Raw genomic sequence first — 17616 nt, 5'->3', positions numbered from 1 at the left:
TAGTATTTCAGATATCATTATTAACACGCTCTGATGCTAAGGAGTTCTACTCCCACTCCGCACCTGAAAAGAAATCTGTTCCAAATGCAAAACACAACCAGAGGAGTTTCAGTTTCAGAGCACCAAGCAGCTTTAGTACGGAACAGTTGACCTAAGCCATACCCAGGCTTACTATCTCCTTGCTCATACAGCAAATACTGTTTCAGTTTCCAAACAGCTCTCAACTCTCTCACACACTGACAGGACGCTAGCCAGATGAATACTGATGGATGCTGGTAAGCACAGAATTTCCCACCCCTCTTTATTTTCCTCTCCTGGTGTTAATATTAGCCAATTTTATTTTATTTTAAGTTTTTTAATTAGCTTAGTAGGCTAGTTGCTGTACTTACTGTCACAAATATTGGTACAGTAAACGTGCTGTGAAATGGCATAATTCCACAGAAGTCCAGAACAAGTACTAAAAGTATTACCAAGTTCAAAGTGAGAAGCTCAATTTAAGTTTTGTTAAAAGAACACATTTCAATCCAGGAAAATATATCTGAAAAATATGCTACCTCCAACAACCACGGGCACAAGTAAATACTGTTTCCTATGGTTATGAATAAGGCTTCAACAGACCAAAAGCTCCTTTCCCCTCCCAAATTACTAGCAAAATCAGGATAAATTAGCAATGGAATCAGAAAAAAAAAGCAGAAAAAAAAACCAGCTGCAAACATTTTGGAATTTGGCTTTCCTAGGAACATCACTGTCTTGCTAGGTATAAAGTATTTGTTTTTGGAAAAGAACAACTTGGAATAAAATACAATATGGTAATTCCTTTGATTACCAGGTCACATCAAAGTGAGATTGCAGTTTAGACTATCGGTGCTACTGTTATTGGCAAAAATATCAGTATTAAGTTGCAAGGCTGCTCAGCTTCCAACAGGAAACTGAGAGAGTGAGTCCCAGACTTTCCTCCCAGCACTGTTTGCAGAAGGACCCTGTTAGTAAATTGCTTCTGGCCCCAAAAGATCCATCACTCAAGATCTGAAGGTTGCAGGATTTATGGGGCCACTGGGGCTGGAGGAGAATGTTCAAGAAGCTCAGTGACTTTGGGCCAACCTTGGCACCTCCTAATGGAAAGAATTAATGCATTCCATCAAGCCCCAACCTCACCAATGTTCCCTTCCCATTGCACCTTTCTTTGTCAAGGAAAAATCAGAACAGAGAACAGAAGTGAAATATTTTAATTTCAATCACACACAAAAAAATACACACATGATATCAGGCTAAAAAACAAGCAAAATCTGGAGTCACGCTTTAGGTGACAGCTTGGCACGAGAAGAATTCTCATGAAACCACCATTATTTTGGTCCTAAAAAGAGCTTTATAAAGCACAAAGTAGGTTATATTGGAGAAACAAGACTCCTCCTTTCCTGTACAGCAATGAGAGATGCTGTCTTTTAAAAAGAGGTGAGACAGAATGTAGCTTTGCAGCTAGTTTTAGAGAGAAGGGAAAAATCTGTCATTACAGACACAAAGATGGCGGCCCCCAATCTAAAAGTGGTGCCACTTTGTCAATAACATTTAGGTTATTTTCACCCCCTGCCCAACACACACCTGCTAGCAGTTCCATAGGAGAAATAAAGGGCAGGCAATGGTTTAAGGCCTTTGTAGGAGAGAAACAACAATAGCAACATGGGACTAGTAGAAGGTAAAGTTGGGAAAAGACAAGCAGAGGTTCAGTTTCTTCTGTGTCTACTGCTCACTAGGATTTGGGTTGGCATCAGGATACTTGGTGAGATCGAAGGTCAAGACTTTGCTAATGACACAATCTCCTTGCTATTGGGAGGAAAAAGAAAAATGGTACAATATGTCATCCTGTTCTTGTTCTTCTACAGCAGCTAGATTCAAAATCAAATATGAAGATAAAAAATAAGTAGTCTTTGAATTGTAACTTTAATTGGGATGAGAATTTCCATTACTAAGCAAAGTGGTTAAGCAGAATATCACGTGACCACACCGCTTAACAATAGCAGTTCTAGCAGTCCTGCTTGTGGTTATTAGGCAATGACCACACGGTTGCCCTGGGCATCAAGTGCCCATATTCTGATCATGTGACTATAGAGGCACTGGAACGGGTGGAGCTTGAGGACTGGTCGTAGTTACCATTTGTTCCTTGATGTCACGAGTTTGGTCACTTAATGAAAAGATGTAATTCAAGGATTACCTATATTCCGTTTTATAGAAGGCTTTCTTGAACCAATACAGGCTCAGCTTGTAAGATTTGTTCTTATCTTTAATTTAGGAAAAAGCCTCTGGAGAGACAGGAAGGGAATAGGATGTGTCCCTCGCCCCCATAAAAAAATTCTTGTTGGGAATCTCATATTTGTTTTTATATCCCACCTAGTTTTCTGCCCTCATTAAAAGAAAAACTCCTCCTTATTTTGGTCGTAATTGTTTTTCCTCAATGCTCACGGCTTTCTTGAAAGGCTATTACTGAGGGAGCCTCTATGCAAATTAGAACTCAAGCATTCTCTTGAAGGGAGGTTTGCCCACAAGAGACTCTCAATACATCGTCCCTAAGCATTGCCTTTGGTTCCCAAAATGCTTTCATCTTACTTTCTAGTGGGGCTGCCTTAATATGAGATTTCAGAAGTCTCAATTTCATTCAAGGGGAAAGAAGCATGATATTGTAAATAACACTATCTGAGATACATCTTCCTCCACTAGCCACATTCCTACCTCAGGGTAAACGCCAATGAGACTCTCAGCCTTGGTATAGAACTCCTCCTTCAGGGAAATAACAATGGCCTGGAAGTTGCAAGTCGATTGTTCCTTGATGTAATTGGCTACCTGTTTGGAGAACAGGGATGGGGAGAAAATGGTGAATTGGCAGCCATCCAAATCTTTTCCACGGAGGCAATAAAATTTGCCCATCCATTCAATCCTACCAACCTTTCCAATGTTGGTATTATCCAAAGCAGCATCGATTTCATCCAAGACAAAAAATGGAGCAGGCTTGTAGCTGGGGACAAAAATGGCAAACAATCACATGAACAGATGGAGTTGCTTCAATGGAGATAAGCTCCCCCACCCACCCAAACTAGCTCTATGCTATCCACATTCACCTGCAGTAGAACACCAGTTTCAAAACAGAAGATTGTCCTAGCAGTTGCCATGTAAATGCTTTGTACACACAAAGGGTTCCCATATTCTAGGCAGGAGACCAGCACAAGGAAAACAAAACAAAGCAGCTTGCTGCTAACACTTGTTTTCTGCTAACACAGACATTGGCCAAATGACACCTTGGGTGAAGTGGACAGGAGGACATTGTGACACTGGTCAGAAGAAAGAGCGACCAGCCCAGATCTCCTAGGCCAGCCCAATATTTCTCTCCTCCTACTATATGCAATACACCCATGGCTTTTCCTGCTAACTGTCCTATTTCCTGCATCATGCCTGTAATTACTAAAGCTGCCCATAAACACTCATATATCCAACCTCGTAGCCATACTGTGGCTATGTGTATTCTGCTCTCTTTGCCCCTCCCCAGAACTACCCAGTTATCTCACCTCTCATAGTCTTCTCTGAAACTTTCCTTCTCCTATAAATGTTGATAGTCCTCGGTTTTCCTGAATCCCACTGCTGAAGACTTATTCATGACTACCACCACACTAACAAGGTGGAACTTGCAACAAGAATCCCAGCCTCACCTAACCCTCCCTGCCTAGCTCAGCCAGCCACCCTCCAGCAGCCAAATGAAAGGATGCAACTGTTCCTCTAAGCATAGTAAAGGACTTCTTCATCCAATAAATAAATAAGAGGGGGAAGAGGCTAGTCATTTAAAAAATGAAATTGTTTTAACTGTTTTATTCATTTTTGAAAACGAGGGGGCAGAATTAGTAGGGAATTTCCCCTAAACGCAAAAATGATAACATTCTGTAAACGGAATAAATTCCTTTTTACATATAAACCCAATTTTTCAACTGCATAAAAAATCTATTTAAAAGCATTTCTCAAAATTACCAATTGCCATTTGATTATTTCAATCAACAGATATGATATTAAAATACAATTTCTATCGGCAAAATGATTGCAGAATGTTTTGATGTTAAAAAAAGGTTTGTCATACTCAAATAGTTTTAGATCCGTATAATATAAACCAGAAATGCATTTGTCCTGTTGATTCCACCCTCCAAATCTGAATCTCACAAAAGGAGTCCCGTGGAAATCATGCCGAGGCAAAGATTCTCAAAATGTGGCATCATCTTTTGGGATGTCTGGGGATCTCAATTTTGTACCCAATGTGACTACAAACTTTTCTCTTTGTGATTGGACATGTCATCAACTAGGCAGGGCAACATTCCATGGCATCTGTAATGTTCACAACATGTGACTTCTGCATCTGTCTGACCTTTCAAAGCACATTCTCTGGGCTTATACTCTTCTAAATCAGAAAACAGTTTCGCCTAAATATCTAAAATGTAGACCCACCAGAAAACATATACCTTTCAAAGTGTTTAAAGAACAATGAGACATCTCTACAATTCTGCTCTTCTCACCCCACATCCCACCACTAACGTTGCAAATCTCAAATCTGGATACTTCCAACTCTAACCAGATCTTCCTTCAGAGCAAGTTTGGCCTCACCTGTGGATAGCAAAAAGCAGAGCTAAAGCTGCCACTGTCTTCTCCCCACCAGACAGATTGTCCATTGGCCTGAAGCGTTTGCCTGGGGCTACACAATTGTAATTGATACCATCCAGGTAAGGCTCTTCTGGGTTCTCAGGACCTAAAAAGGCCTGCAGGGAAAAAAAAAGAATGGAAGGTATTGAGGGAGACCACCAAATACCTTAATAACAAAGTATTTATCATTTATAGTGTTATGAAATTATAACCATACCCAAGAGGGAAAAGGGAAGAGAGGGTGTTGGTGGGGTGCCTTGTTCATGTTCAGAAGATCAAGATTTGTGACATTTGAGGTATTAACATTTGTAGTCATTACAATCGGGGGGGAAAACACCCCTTCATTATATCATCACTGATTGGAGGGCAAGAATGAGAGCTGCACTAATTTCCTTTTTTTCACAAACAGTGGTGCTATTTCAATATAACAATTTACGTGGTTCTTCAGGCAGCAAAAGTTACAGGCAAAAGTAATTGGTTCGGCGCAATTAGGACTCTGAGAGGGGATCAGGCTGTTGCCAGGTGCAAAAACTGGGGCAATGACAGCATGGGGGGCAGCAAATCAAAGCCTCACTGTTAGATAAATATTATACTCTGCATACGAATGAAAGAACAACCACCAGCCTTTGATCTGTCTTCTGTGTGCTGAATGACATTTTTGCAGACAATTCTGTTTGCAACTGGAAAGCAAATTTGCATGAATCCAATTTTTTACCTGACTCCCATGAGAATGAAATGTTGATGTCCAATTTGCAGCAAGCTGGCTTCTCAATTACATTCTTTCCCAATCAAAAATTGGCCAATTAGGGAAAGAAAACTGAGCACTTGCATGCGCGCGTGTGTTTGTATGTGTGCGCACACATACATGTGTTATTTGTTGAGTTTCATTTCATTTGAAGATATAGCATTATGACTCAAAATTTTGAGCCATAATAGACCTTAGGCAGAAATGTACACCTGAGGACTAGGATCATATGAGGTCCCTGAAATCCTTAGTCGTAGCCCTCACTTAACACAAAAAATATTTGACCAGTGGGGGAAACTATTACATAATTAAATAATGGAGAGTAATCTTATCAGCCACGTTTAATTTAATTATACTAAAATGAATAACATCACTTTTAATTTTTTTCCCTGGTCCCACCTACTCACATCAAGTAGATCCGTGACCTACAAAAGTATGCACTCTCTTTCATTAAGGCACTGGATTGCGTGTATACTTTGATTCTGAAGAAGTGCTGAACTGTGTATTTGATGCGGAGCTCAGCCTCTTCAGAATCCCTGACTTGCCATTTAAAAAGAGATGCGGTAGTTCATAGTTTTATGGCTCAAAGGATCTGCTTTAGTGTCTGAACGTTGTCTGCAAACGCACAAAAGAAAAAAAGTGCTTCTGTAAAAGAGTGGGTGTATGAAGCATCAGGGCCTTACTTGCCTCTCCCCAGAAGTAACAAGACCAGAATAGTGCGAAAGAACATCTGTTGAAAAGCATGATGCAACTTAAGCCATTATGCAAAATCTGCACAATAAATGTAAGTCAGAGAATCCTGCTTTTTCTTGATTCAGTCAAGAAAAATGGGCTAACATGCAGCCCTCTTCCAAATGTGGCATTCTCACCTGGGCGCTGCTATTTCGTGACAAAGCCTTGTAGATCTCATCGATGTTGGTAGCTACTGACTCAAAGCAGAAGTTGAAGCGGTCAAAGCGTTCTTTTTTTATCTGCTCAAAGGCCTGCTTGGCTTTCTTTGCACGTTTCCTGGCAGCCTCAAATTCTGGTAGAAAAAGGGCAAGCATAAATCATCCCATCCTTTCAGCAAAAGGCCCACCACAAAGTTGGGCATTCCCCAAGCTGATGCCCTTCTGAAGCACTGGATATTAAGATGCTTGCTAGAAATTATGGGAGTTGAAATCCGACAGCAGGAGGGCATCTGTTTGGGAAAAGCCGAGATAGCTAAGACTACAAAAGTCATCTGGTACCATCAGAAGTCTCCTGGAACTTGTCCCTCACACTTTCCAGCTTCTCCATGGCCTTCATGTTTGGGGCAGCAATTCGCTGTAATATGCTCTGTTGCTCATTCAATTTCTGTTGTAGTTGATTCATCTCCTGTTTGATCTCATCTTCACACTGAGCATCCTTCAAGGAGAATTAAGAGAAAGTAGTTCCTGGGAGTCAGAGAACCAGTTTTTGCAAAGGAACACAGCACTGGTCTTTCACTCCCAGAATGTAAGAGTGTTCAAACAATTCTCCCAACTTTAGAGCAAAAGACATTGTAACCTTATCTGAACTCTTTAGGAAAAGTGAATTAAAAGTGAGTCTTACAAGTTGCAAACTCATCTTTCCTTTCTCTCAAGCGCTCCAACACTGGAGTTTCTGAGTAAGTTCATGGTGGTAAGAAAAAGCTAACCGAGAATCTACATTTTGAAGTAAACAACCAGTTATCTATGTGGTAAAAATCCTCTGGGTTTTTTTAAATTAAAGACTCTCATAACTATATCTTTTAACTATCCTTTTCAAAGATTTTTAACAAAGGGGTACAGCTCTAATCAAATGCCAATCTCTTCACAAAACCTAACAAATACAAACAGATGTCAGGAGCAATGAAAAAGTAGACTCAAGTTGTAGCTGCTTTGATGTCTGAGGGCATTTGAGATCCGATCCCTCAATAGTCCAAGACGCAGTATACCCTCTTCTTCTGACTACTCATCTTCTATGGACATCTAAAATTATTGAGCTTTAATTGATCTTTTGCCTGGGGTAAAAGAGGTTGGGCTGAAATATGGTTGGATTTGACCATAAGATACCTGATACGTGACTGAGATAGCAACATTAGATAAGTTGATTATTTAACATTGCTATCTCTGTCACATATCAGGTATCTTATGGTCAAATCCAACCATACTTCAGCCCAATCCCTGTATCCAGATGAGGCAGCATGTTCCTTTTGCTCCTTCAAGATGGTAATCCTGTTCCTTGCCTTCCTGGTAAACATCTTAACAAATAAGTCCTAATGTTTAACTCAGCTTGAAGCAACACTCTTTGGCCTTTTGCATACATAAATGTATAGCATTCCCATAGGTGCTATTAATATGATAAGCATCAGTTATCAAAAATCCTACAGATAATAGGCAACACAGGATGAACCTTACACTCTTCAAAGTAGGCTGAGGTTTACATGTTGTGATTGTGGATCAGCCTCCATGATTCCCAGCCAGCATTTGAAAGGGATTATGAAGACTGAAGCCCAACACATTTAAAGGACATCAGGCTAGAGAAGGTCACTCTAATCCTTGAGGACAAACAAACAGGTTCTTAGGAGACAAACACTATATGCTCCACAATACTTTTCTTTAATCAACACTAAAGCTTTGTAAGGAACTGTAAATCAGCTGCAATAAACATCCTTTCTTCTGGCCATTTAATAAATTATAGAGCCTAACATTCTGATCAGGTTTTAAATCAAAGGACAGCAAATGAAAAGATAATTTAAAGAGGCTCCATAATTTTATAAAGCTGAATTTCTTGTTTTGTATGCAATTTCTATTTTAAGCATCTAACAGTGCATTAACGAAGTCTGCTTGCGCAAAGAGCCTGTCTCCTACTCTTCTCTCTAATCGTTAGGTCTTTAAGACTTGCCCGAGAAAGTCCTGTACTTCTATGTTCTAGATCCCAAGAGTGTCAGCTGCCACTTCACACTTGCTCTTTGCTATCGCTCAGTGCCAGGCTGCTTCCAGGGGGACTGGATGTGATTGGGGAGAGGGAAGGGGGGGGAAGGATTCAAGGAAAACGAAAAGTTCACTTTAATTCCCTGAGGCGTTTCAAGGTCCACCTGCTGGGAACGGAGTACGGCTGCATACCAACCCACACTTCAACCCACCATTCTGAAAACATCTTCTTTGAATTTGATTGGACATGGGGGGCAGCATGGGGAGGTCCCGAAGGGAAGGGAAGGGAAGACTTGGGGATTTTGGTGTGCAAATTTCAGTTCTGGCTTTGCACTACTATAATTTCCCTTGACCTCTAATAAACTATATATTTCTCAACAGACGGAATTAAGGATCATCCTTTCCTACAGAGGCAAGCTGAGGCAGGTCTGACTTTTTTTTTTTTTTTTAATGGGAAAGTAACTGGATTTCTCCAAAACTGGGGAACTATTCCTTCTAAAGTCTCAGAATGATTTGGGCCCCTATTCATAATCTTAACTGCTCAGAAAAGCTAAAATTACCCATACTGATTTAAACTTCATCTGAGATATGTCCCGCCCCTTTCGGTTTTCGAAAGTTACGCTTTTTTTTCTGGCCCAGTCACCCTCTATAGACTGCAATGGTTTGGTGCCAGGATAGATCCTACATGTGCCTCCCCATTTCTGCTACTTATTCTCTCACCACCTTAGCACTGGCACGCAAAACGTGATTGTCTCTCCCAAATGACTTGCCTGTCTTCCTCACTAGAGAGTTTTACACAACGGCAATGTTTGAAAAACAAAATATTAGGTAAAAGAAAATATGGGGAAAATAGCTTGTCGTTATTCTCGTTTAACATCTGCTTCTTTTTAAACATTTTTATGTTCTATTTTTATTCTGAATAAGTCCTATTGCTTTTATTTCATTTTTGTTTAGATATTTCCTGTCCCTCTTATCTGACTGTTTCCTAGGCAGCATCTCTTCCCCTTGTTCCCCAAGGTCATCCACACGTTCTATTACACCTCCACAGATGGCTAATCTCAGAGAGTTCTCCTTACCTTCAAATCCTCAGAGAGGTCACTATAGTCAATCTCAATGAGAGCTTCTCGTGCATACATGTTGGAAGTCCTCTGTGAACTGCTGGTTGGCTCCTCCCCTTGGGAGCCACCCTGAAATCAACCAAAAGACAAAAGGAAGCTCACTTAACCCATGCACTCTGGCTCAGAATTATTTCCTCTTCTCCCGGTAGAGTTATTTTCTTACCTCCTCCTGGCTGATATCATCCATGGTGCCTTTGGAGAGGGGTAGCTTAATGTCTTGCATCTTGCAGGCTTGCAGTAAATTGTGGCGGTCACTACGCTTCTGTTCCAGCTTGGTCTCAATGGCGGTGACCTCCTTCTGCAAGTGAGTCATCTCTCTGCAGAAAATGACCCAAAGTGAAAGGACAGTCCAGACAAAGCAGCTTCCACCTCTGTAAAAATCTTGAACTAGGCAATGCCAAGAGAATGTTTAGAAATAGACACATCGGACACTCTGAATTATGAGTCTCTCAGGACTGGAGACAGCAAACACTTTTGATTTTACTAGGCTAAGATTCTTATAAACTTAAAAAGACTTCAGAGTGTAATTTTTACACAATGCAACTTTCCGCAAGGATTAATAACCAATGTGGCCATCTCATTTGTGCTCCCCTGAGTTCTCTGAGTGTACAAAGCCGAACATTTCAGATGGTTTGGGATGCTTTTGTGGAATGAGGAAGAAGCTTAAGAAGTGAAATGAGTGCAATTAGCTTATGGCATCCATAGCTTCACTAAAATTGCAAGGTTCACTGACACATATGGTCATGTGATCATTTGATATCTTTTTGGAATAAAATGTTAAGATATATGTAAGTGGATATATGAGAAAATCTTAAAATGTTAATGTGATTTAATGTATTGTGATATACCAAAGCTATGGAATATGTTGGTTTATCAGAAATTAAGCATGGGTGGATGACTGAAAGAATTATACTGAAAAAAGTAATACTACAGATTTTATAAAATGGTTGTTGCAAATATGTGATATTTTGGAAAAAGCAGTATTTTCTATTAACCAGAGAATGCAGCAATATAAGTTAGTATAGCAGAGATTTTGTGATATTTTACAATACTTTGTACTGTACAGTGACTATTGATGCTATGCTATACAAATAATATATGAATCCCACCCCCATTTTTCCCCTCTTTGTGTTTTTCCTCTTTGTTTACATGTAAAAACTATTTTGGTAATTATGTTAACAGTGTCAAATGAATTTAAAAACATAAAAAATATATCATACATCAGTGGTTCTCAGCCTTTTCTTTTACCATGGACCCTACTTTTGTGGCCATGAATTATGGCCACGGACCCCCGAGACCTAATGCAAGATTTAAATCATATTATTTCTTCAAGCCTTCATGAACCCCGTGAAGACATCGTGGCTTCCCAGGGATCAGCGGATCACAGATTGAGAACCACTGCCATACGTACTTCCTTCTCTCCCCAAATATTGCAAAAACCAGGCTCTCACTGTTTCTGGTGACTCAGGAATGGAGCAGCACCTAGCTACTAATTCAAACCAAGCTCCATGGACCTTGGATTAAAAATGGAGGACTCACAGTTAACCTCCATTAACGGCTATTGCTTATGGTAGCAAAATAGAATCTTCCATTTTCAGCAACAGTATACTCTGATTTCTGGATGCTGGGACAAGGGGGAAATATTGTGATCATCGAATTAGTAGGTTTCTCAGAAACATCAGGCTGGTCCTGGGGGCTATCTGATAAAAAACGCCGAGAGAGTCTTGCCGTTGCAACAGTTCCCTCCCCAAACACAAGAAATCTTAAATCCATTAAAACCACAGGCTGAAATTAGTTACCAGATATAATTAGTTACCATGTGAAGCAGGGGCAATGGTAGGTATCTCTACCTTCCTGCTTAGATCTTGCCCTCGTAGGTCAGACTTACTTGTTGGCCCCTCCCAGCTTCTTACGAATCTCTTCCATCTCATGGTTTTTATCATTCACCTCAGATTTCTTGGCCAGGTGCTGGTTCTTCAGGTCCTGCAGCTGTGCCATGGTCTCATCTATGATCTTCATATGCCGCTGTTCCTCCTGTGTGATCATCAACAGGAAAAGCACAGATGTTAAATCAGTGGTGCTTTTCTCACTCTAAATCATGGATGCAACATAGTGCTAATCCCCAAGGCACCTTCTTGAGTTTTTCTATCTCAGCTTCATCTTTCTTGACAGTCTGCTCCCACATGTGTACTTTGTCCTGATCTTCTTTCAGTTGGTTCTTTTCAAAGTCCAGCTGGATGCCTAGGCGGGTCTTTTGATTTTCAAATTCCAACCTGGGAAGGGAAAAGAGAAAAATTATGGTATAATCCAAACCTCCCTCTCCAGATGAAAGTTAGTAAAAAAAACTAGCATCCTTGGATCTGGAAGTGACAGAAATGGGACCGATACCTTTTTTTGGCAATCTCATTCTGGCGTTTCACCTTCTCTTCCTCAAACTCCCGGATATTCCTTACTCCGATTTCTCGGCAGAATTCCTCAAATACTTCATCTTCTACCTGCAATGATGGGAAAAGACTTATATAAGACCGGTCTTAAGTATAAAATGAAGGTGTGGGTATGTTAAAATCAATAAATGAACACTTTCCCAGGTTATCAATTATCTTTAGGTTTCTATCCTACTATATACCCTGCACCTGTCTTTCCTGTTTTAAGCCATGCTTCTTTGGCTGATCTTGCCTTGATCCACCATACCTGGTTCATCTTTTCCTTGAGCTCCTTCATCTCACGCTCTCGCCCCTGTATGATATGTTTGATGTCATTTATGCGGGGCCCAAAATTGGCAAGCTCACTTTCCAACTTGGACTTCTCCTGTTGGGAATAATACTGAATCAAAACAGAGCTCAGAAGAAATAAGAAACTGCTGATAGAATTCCCTTTTCTTTTTTTCTATATGGAAAAACTAACATTTTGATCTTTTGGAAAAATGGCATCTTATATCTTTTGAACATATATGCATAATATGCATTTCATCATTGGCATTTCTTCATCCTCGCATTTGCCTGCAGGTCCAGGCTCTGCTTTTCAGATTAGTGAACAACATTTTACGGGAGCATTTCATCTCTTGCAATACAGAATCTAATATACTTGCTAACCTTCTAAAACTTTGGCTATAGCCAATAGAATTATTATTTTTGCATTTTTTTTCAATCATGAAACTATTTCTCCTAATTTAAGGCTTGCAAAACTATAAAGATCATCATAGGATAAAAATATTTTATAAAATAGCCTCTGTAGAGAAGAGCAGGAGGTGGAGTTAAGCGCACCATCAGCTAATTAATGTCAGGTGCAAAAAATTAGGATAATCCAGGACTTCTAGTTTGAGCTTCTTCGGCGATAGACCGAAGCCTTATCTCTGCGAGGCTTCAATCCATGCTCGCTGCTGGAGTGCCCCGAGCCGGCTGGTTTCGGGGCTAAGCCACCCCGTAGAGGTGGTGAAGAAGGGGGAGACTGCCTGCAGGGTTGAGGAGAGCCGCATCTCTCCTCCCCAGCTGGCCATTACTCCCTTTCCCGAAGGCGGTTGTAGCAGTGGTCAGAAATGGCCACCATAAAGAAGAACTCGACTGGAAAAGAATGTGCAGGAGGAAGATAAGAAGAGAAAGTTTTGGTTGACCGGGTCAAACAGCAAAAGCAACAAATAAGGTGCCCTGGAATTGAAACTATTAAAAAAAAAACAATAACATTGTTCCCTAAGAAGATTTTTAAGCTGCGAAGGAGAGAGAAAAGGGAAAAGATTTGGTTTTTTTTTCTCCTTTTCCTATACTGACAGCTAAGAGACTTAAGCAAGAAATTGGAAAAAAATCCACTTTGACATTAATAGGCATCTAATGCTGAAAATAAAAAGTCAAAGGGATAATAAAGATTTCTGGATAATCAAAAGCTTTTGAAAATAGGAAAGGAGAGAAAAAGAATAAAAGGGCAGGATCTGGAAGGGAGAAGACTGCCTGGAATTAAAAAGAACTTACAGCAAAATCTCAACAAGACTTCCAAAGGATACATTTTAACTGAAATATCGCAACAAAAACCCCAGGAAGAGAAAGTGGAAAAAGAAATAAGAAGAAATAACTCGGGACTATTTGGATTACTTGATGATTTCTGGATTTTTGGTTATTGTATTTGAATGACTAAAATCAATTGGGTGGTTGTTTAAAACTGTTTAAAATGGCTCCACTTTTAGAAGAACTGAAAATGGAACTTAAAAAGTACAAAGAAGATGCACAAGAAGGGACAGGTTCTTTTGGCTTCGTATTTCAGTTTTTAGAAATGGAGATTTCGAACTATGAGAAACAACAAGAAATGCCTGCAGAACAAGAAGATTGTGACAAAGAAGAAGCCATCTTTAATGAACAAGTAATCTTAGATGGGGGGAAAAAAGGAAAGGGGGGAAAGAGAATGGAAAGTTTAAGATTGGGAAAAACAACTCAAAAAAAAATAGAGTGAAAAATAAGTATAAAATCAGAAAGCAACAGAAGAGGGAAATGCAGAAGAGAGAATTAGAAGTAGAGAGACAAGGGGGTAAAAAGGGGAGGGAGAAGATGAGAGGGAAGAAAGAAAGGAAAAGAAGTTATAAAGGACAGAAACAAAATATAGAGAAACAGGGCCTACTTAGAGATAATGGGTGAAAATTTAATGGAAAAAGGGATTCTGCAAAGGTACATAAGTATTGTTATATTACAAATAGAAATAACTTCAGAAAATATGAAACAATGTATGATTAAAATGTTTGATAAAATAGCTATCGTAATTCAGTGGAATGCTTGTCAATAAATAATTGTAACAAAATGAATATTTAATTATTTACAAAACGTGAAGAGAAATAAGGGAAAAATTAATTATGGAGATTATATGTGTCTTTAAGGAAGTATGATATTTAATTGAAAAGAAGTGTTAAAGATGTTAAGATTTTAATGATTATTAATGATAGAACTGAATTGGAATGTAATGAGGGTTTATAATTATATATAGTCATAATTTTTTTTTAAATATAGTGTGTATTATAAGAATGTACCACGCAGAATTCAATTGGAAGTTATGTATTATGTATTATATTGAAGGTCATAACCTTAAGGTATATATTGAAGTTTAAATAAGAGTTGAATGGATGTAATTAAAAGATATAAAGGTGTCATACTCCAATTAATAACTACAGGAGAAAATTTGTTTAATGAGAAAAGATAATATGAAATTGAAACAGAACAGACAAAAGTATAAATATAATGATTTGAATTGAAATGAGATAATCAAAATAAAATTCAGAAAATTAAAAGAGGGGAAAAACTATATAGAAAATGTAGAATAGTATAAGACATGGAATAGAACACAAAAAGGAGCATGAAACTGAGCTTTGTGTCTGTATAAAGAAGTTCAACCTGGGACCATGCTATTTCCAAAAAGATGTTTTACTTGTATTTTGTATGTGTGAAAACCCAAATAAAACTTTATTAAAAAAAAATTAGGATAATCCATTAGATTATAGCTCAGAAGATTTATTCAAGCCTATGTCAAGCCTATGTTAAAGTTCAACACTAAATTGGCACCAGTAATAGCACTTAAACTTATATACCGCTTCACAGTGCCTTCCAGTCCTCTCTAAGCCGTTTACAGAGTCAGCATATTGTCCCCAACAATCTGGGTTCTCATTTAACTGACCTTGGAAGGATGGAAGGCTGAATCAACCTTGAGCTGGTCACGATCAAACTCCTTGCAATGAGCAAAGTCAAGCTACAATATTGCATTCTAACCACTGCACCATCATGGCTCAGATAAGGGTCAATGGAATTCAGGAAGGATTGGACTTGGACCATTTGTGGGAATGTAAAGACTCAAAGCTGATGACCTGCTTAACTATGCCCCCTAGCTCTGCTACATGTAAAAGTTCCAACTAACGAACCCAAGCAAATCACACCTCTGAGGTCAGGCACCTCCTCAAAGAATTTCTTTATTTGGTAAATCATATTGGCAGACTTTGAAGGAAAGCTAACTCTTGACTTTTTCCATGGTTACAGTATTAATTAAAACCAGTAATGACCCCTTCCCCCGTGTCATTAATCACGTTGGCCAATTAGGTTAATTGGCGGGCTTCTCCTGCAAATCATCTCCTCCTTCCTCCATCGCCAACAACCTTGGATGACAACCTTGGTTCTCGTGAGAAAGCTCTGTGTTGTGTCTAGTAATACATTCCAACCTCCTCCCCCTTCCCATACAGTGTTGCAACTGTTGAACCAGGAAAATGGCTTCTGCTGGGTTCAATTGGCACTGATACTACATTATGCAGCATAAATCAAATTAAACAGAGTAGTGATGAAGAATCCTGTTGATTTTTTTTTCTTATCAGTTCCTTCCAAATGATTTAAGGCTCCCTTACCAATTTCCTGCACACTGTTCTCCCTTATTCACCATTTGCTGCATTAGTCCACAGGGGGGAAAAAAATAGTTTCTCATATGATTCGTGGAGCTGAATGAAAGTTGGAGGTTTTAAAACAGAATCTAGCTCCAGCAAGCGACCGTCATACCTGAAGATTGAGAGCGAGGTGACGGGTCTTGGTTTGTTCTAAATCACTCTGGGAGTATTTCAAGCGCATCTGCAAGCCATGGGCCTGTGACTGGACCTGACGGAGCTCTGCCTCTTTACGCTTAGCCTTCATTTGTTCCTGGAGAAGGGAGATTTAATGACCCAAATTAAACAAATCCAAAGAGATGGAATGCAAAGACTGACCTAAGGCAAATAAGTGGTTAGATGTCAGGAATAATATCTGGAAAATTAATAATGAATTGTATTTCACACAGCTGAATTGTGAATTGTGAATTATAAAGTGAACAATTTTTAACAGGAAAACAATGAAGGTGAGGTTTTCTTATTTGAGATATTTATGCAATTCATCAAAACAGGGAGATCTTAAACAGAAAGTGCTGCATTACAATAAATCTACCATAAATAAAACTAAAAATGTGCTGCCCCAGATACAATCAATTATAAAGAATATCACATTTCAGTTTTACAACAGTTTAGGCTCTTCTAGAATGTGACTATTTTAATTATTTTCAACAATATACTGTGTCTAAATATGAATGTATATGTAATAGTAAACTATGATTTACTAATATATGCAAGGAAGGACATGTCTGTAAAATATGTTGGACTTGAGCACTGTTCTCCTGTACAACCTGGAGCAGGAACTTTCAAGATTTAATTTTTGTCAAATGTCTGGTTTATTCCTTAATGCATAGCTGAAATTTCAATTTTGCAATAAACTGTACTCATAAAGACACAATGCTGTTTGTTTAGAAGCTAATATTAATTTTAAATCAACAACCCAAGTATGTGTTAAATAAAAATAAAAACCAGATTTATTTTTTTCTTGTAGTTGCATGGCAGGAGGAAGCGCATGGTGCTTCTAAACCAGAGTTATAGTTTACTGTTAACAATACAGTCAGAATGTTGTTTCTGCCCTCAATTGGGGAAAACATTTTTTAACTGACCATAATAAGACATTGCTGCCAATTAACATCAGAAGGAATAAAAATGCATCTAATGTTGCCTATAGACTTTGAGGCCAACTTTTCCATTCAAAACACTTTTCATATAAAGCAACATGTTTCTTGAAATAACCTGTAATAGATTAAGATGCATTTCAAAACCTTCAGTGGCCCTCTACTGAGTCAAATTCTGCACATTTGACATTATGACACAGACAGACAGCCTGACTTCTTCTACAACTCAAAAGCAGGTTCAACCTTGAGTTCCTCTGTTAGTCTCTCCTTCTTCTCCTTCAATTTATCCACAGCTTTTTCATCCCAGCGCCTGGCCTTGGCTTTCAGATCACTGGCACCTCCTGAGATCACCCCTGACTTCTGGAACAGGGTTCCATCTAGTGCAACCGTCTGCAACAGAAGCAATGAAACAAAAGTGAGAGAATGAAAAAACATAGCACTTTGTAATAAGGAAAAAAAAGATGAGGTCTTGGCTGACAGAGGCCCAGCTAGCAAAGGCTGAGAACCAAAATTTCTCTAAAGATACTCAACAAAGACCTGGCAAAAATTATTGTGCAGCTCTGTACAAATGCAAAATAGGGAACTGAGAAGAGGATTCATCATTCTATTATACACATGCTCAGGTTCAGTTTATGGACACATTTGCAGCCCTGGAGAACAGCTACCCTCAAATCACTTTACC

At 39.0% G+C, this 17616-nt stretch overlaps 1 protein-coding gene across 1 annotated transcript in view; it reads right to left on the bottom strand.

Annotated features, from left to right (window-relative positions):
- Window positions 1-1210: 1210 nt before the first annotated feature.
- SMC1A (structural maintenance of chromosomes 1A) overlaps window positions 1211-17616 on the bottom strand; it is a 29882-nt gene continuing 13476 nt past the window's right edge. The window contains exons 12-25 of the mRNA XM_026676167.2: window positions 17178-17324; window positions 15956-16093; window positions 12138-12254; window positions 11835-11941; window positions 11578-11719; window positions 11335-11480; window positions 9610-9763; window positions 9405-9515; window positions 6643-6799; window positions 6283-6437; window positions 4633-4784; window positions 2938-3007; window positions 2725-2835; window positions 1211-1821 (exon numbers count right to left, since the gene is read on the bottom strand). Coding sequence (XP_026531952.1) covers window positions 1738-1821; window positions 2725-2835; window positions 2938-3007; window positions 4633-4784; window positions 6283-6437; window positions 6643-6799; window positions 9405-9515; window positions 9610-9763; window positions 11335-11480; window positions 11578-11719; window positions 11835-11941; window positions 12138-12254; window positions 15956-16093; window positions 17178-17324 — 1791 coding nt within the window. The 3' untranslated portion in view covers window positions 1211-1737. The remainder of the gene's footprint in view (window positions 1822-2724; window positions 2836-2937; window positions 3008-4632; window positions 4785-6282; window positions 6438-6642; window positions 6800-9404; window positions 9516-9609; window positions 9764-11334; window positions 11481-11577; window positions 11720-11834; window positions 11942-12137; window positions 12255-15955; window positions 16094-17177; window positions 17325-17616) is intronic.

This window comes from Notechis scutatus, chromosome 2 (assembly GCF_049901735.1).
Source record: "Notechis scutatus isolate UNSWTSFEM ecotype Mainland chromosome 2, rNotScu1.2, whole genome shotgun sequence".
Classification (NCBI taxonomy): Eukaryota; Metazoa; Chordata; class Lepidosauria; order Squamata; family Elapidae; genus Notechis; species Notechis scutatus.
Note: the sequence above shows the minus strand (reverse complement) of the source record. Positions and strands in the feature narration are given on the sequence as shown.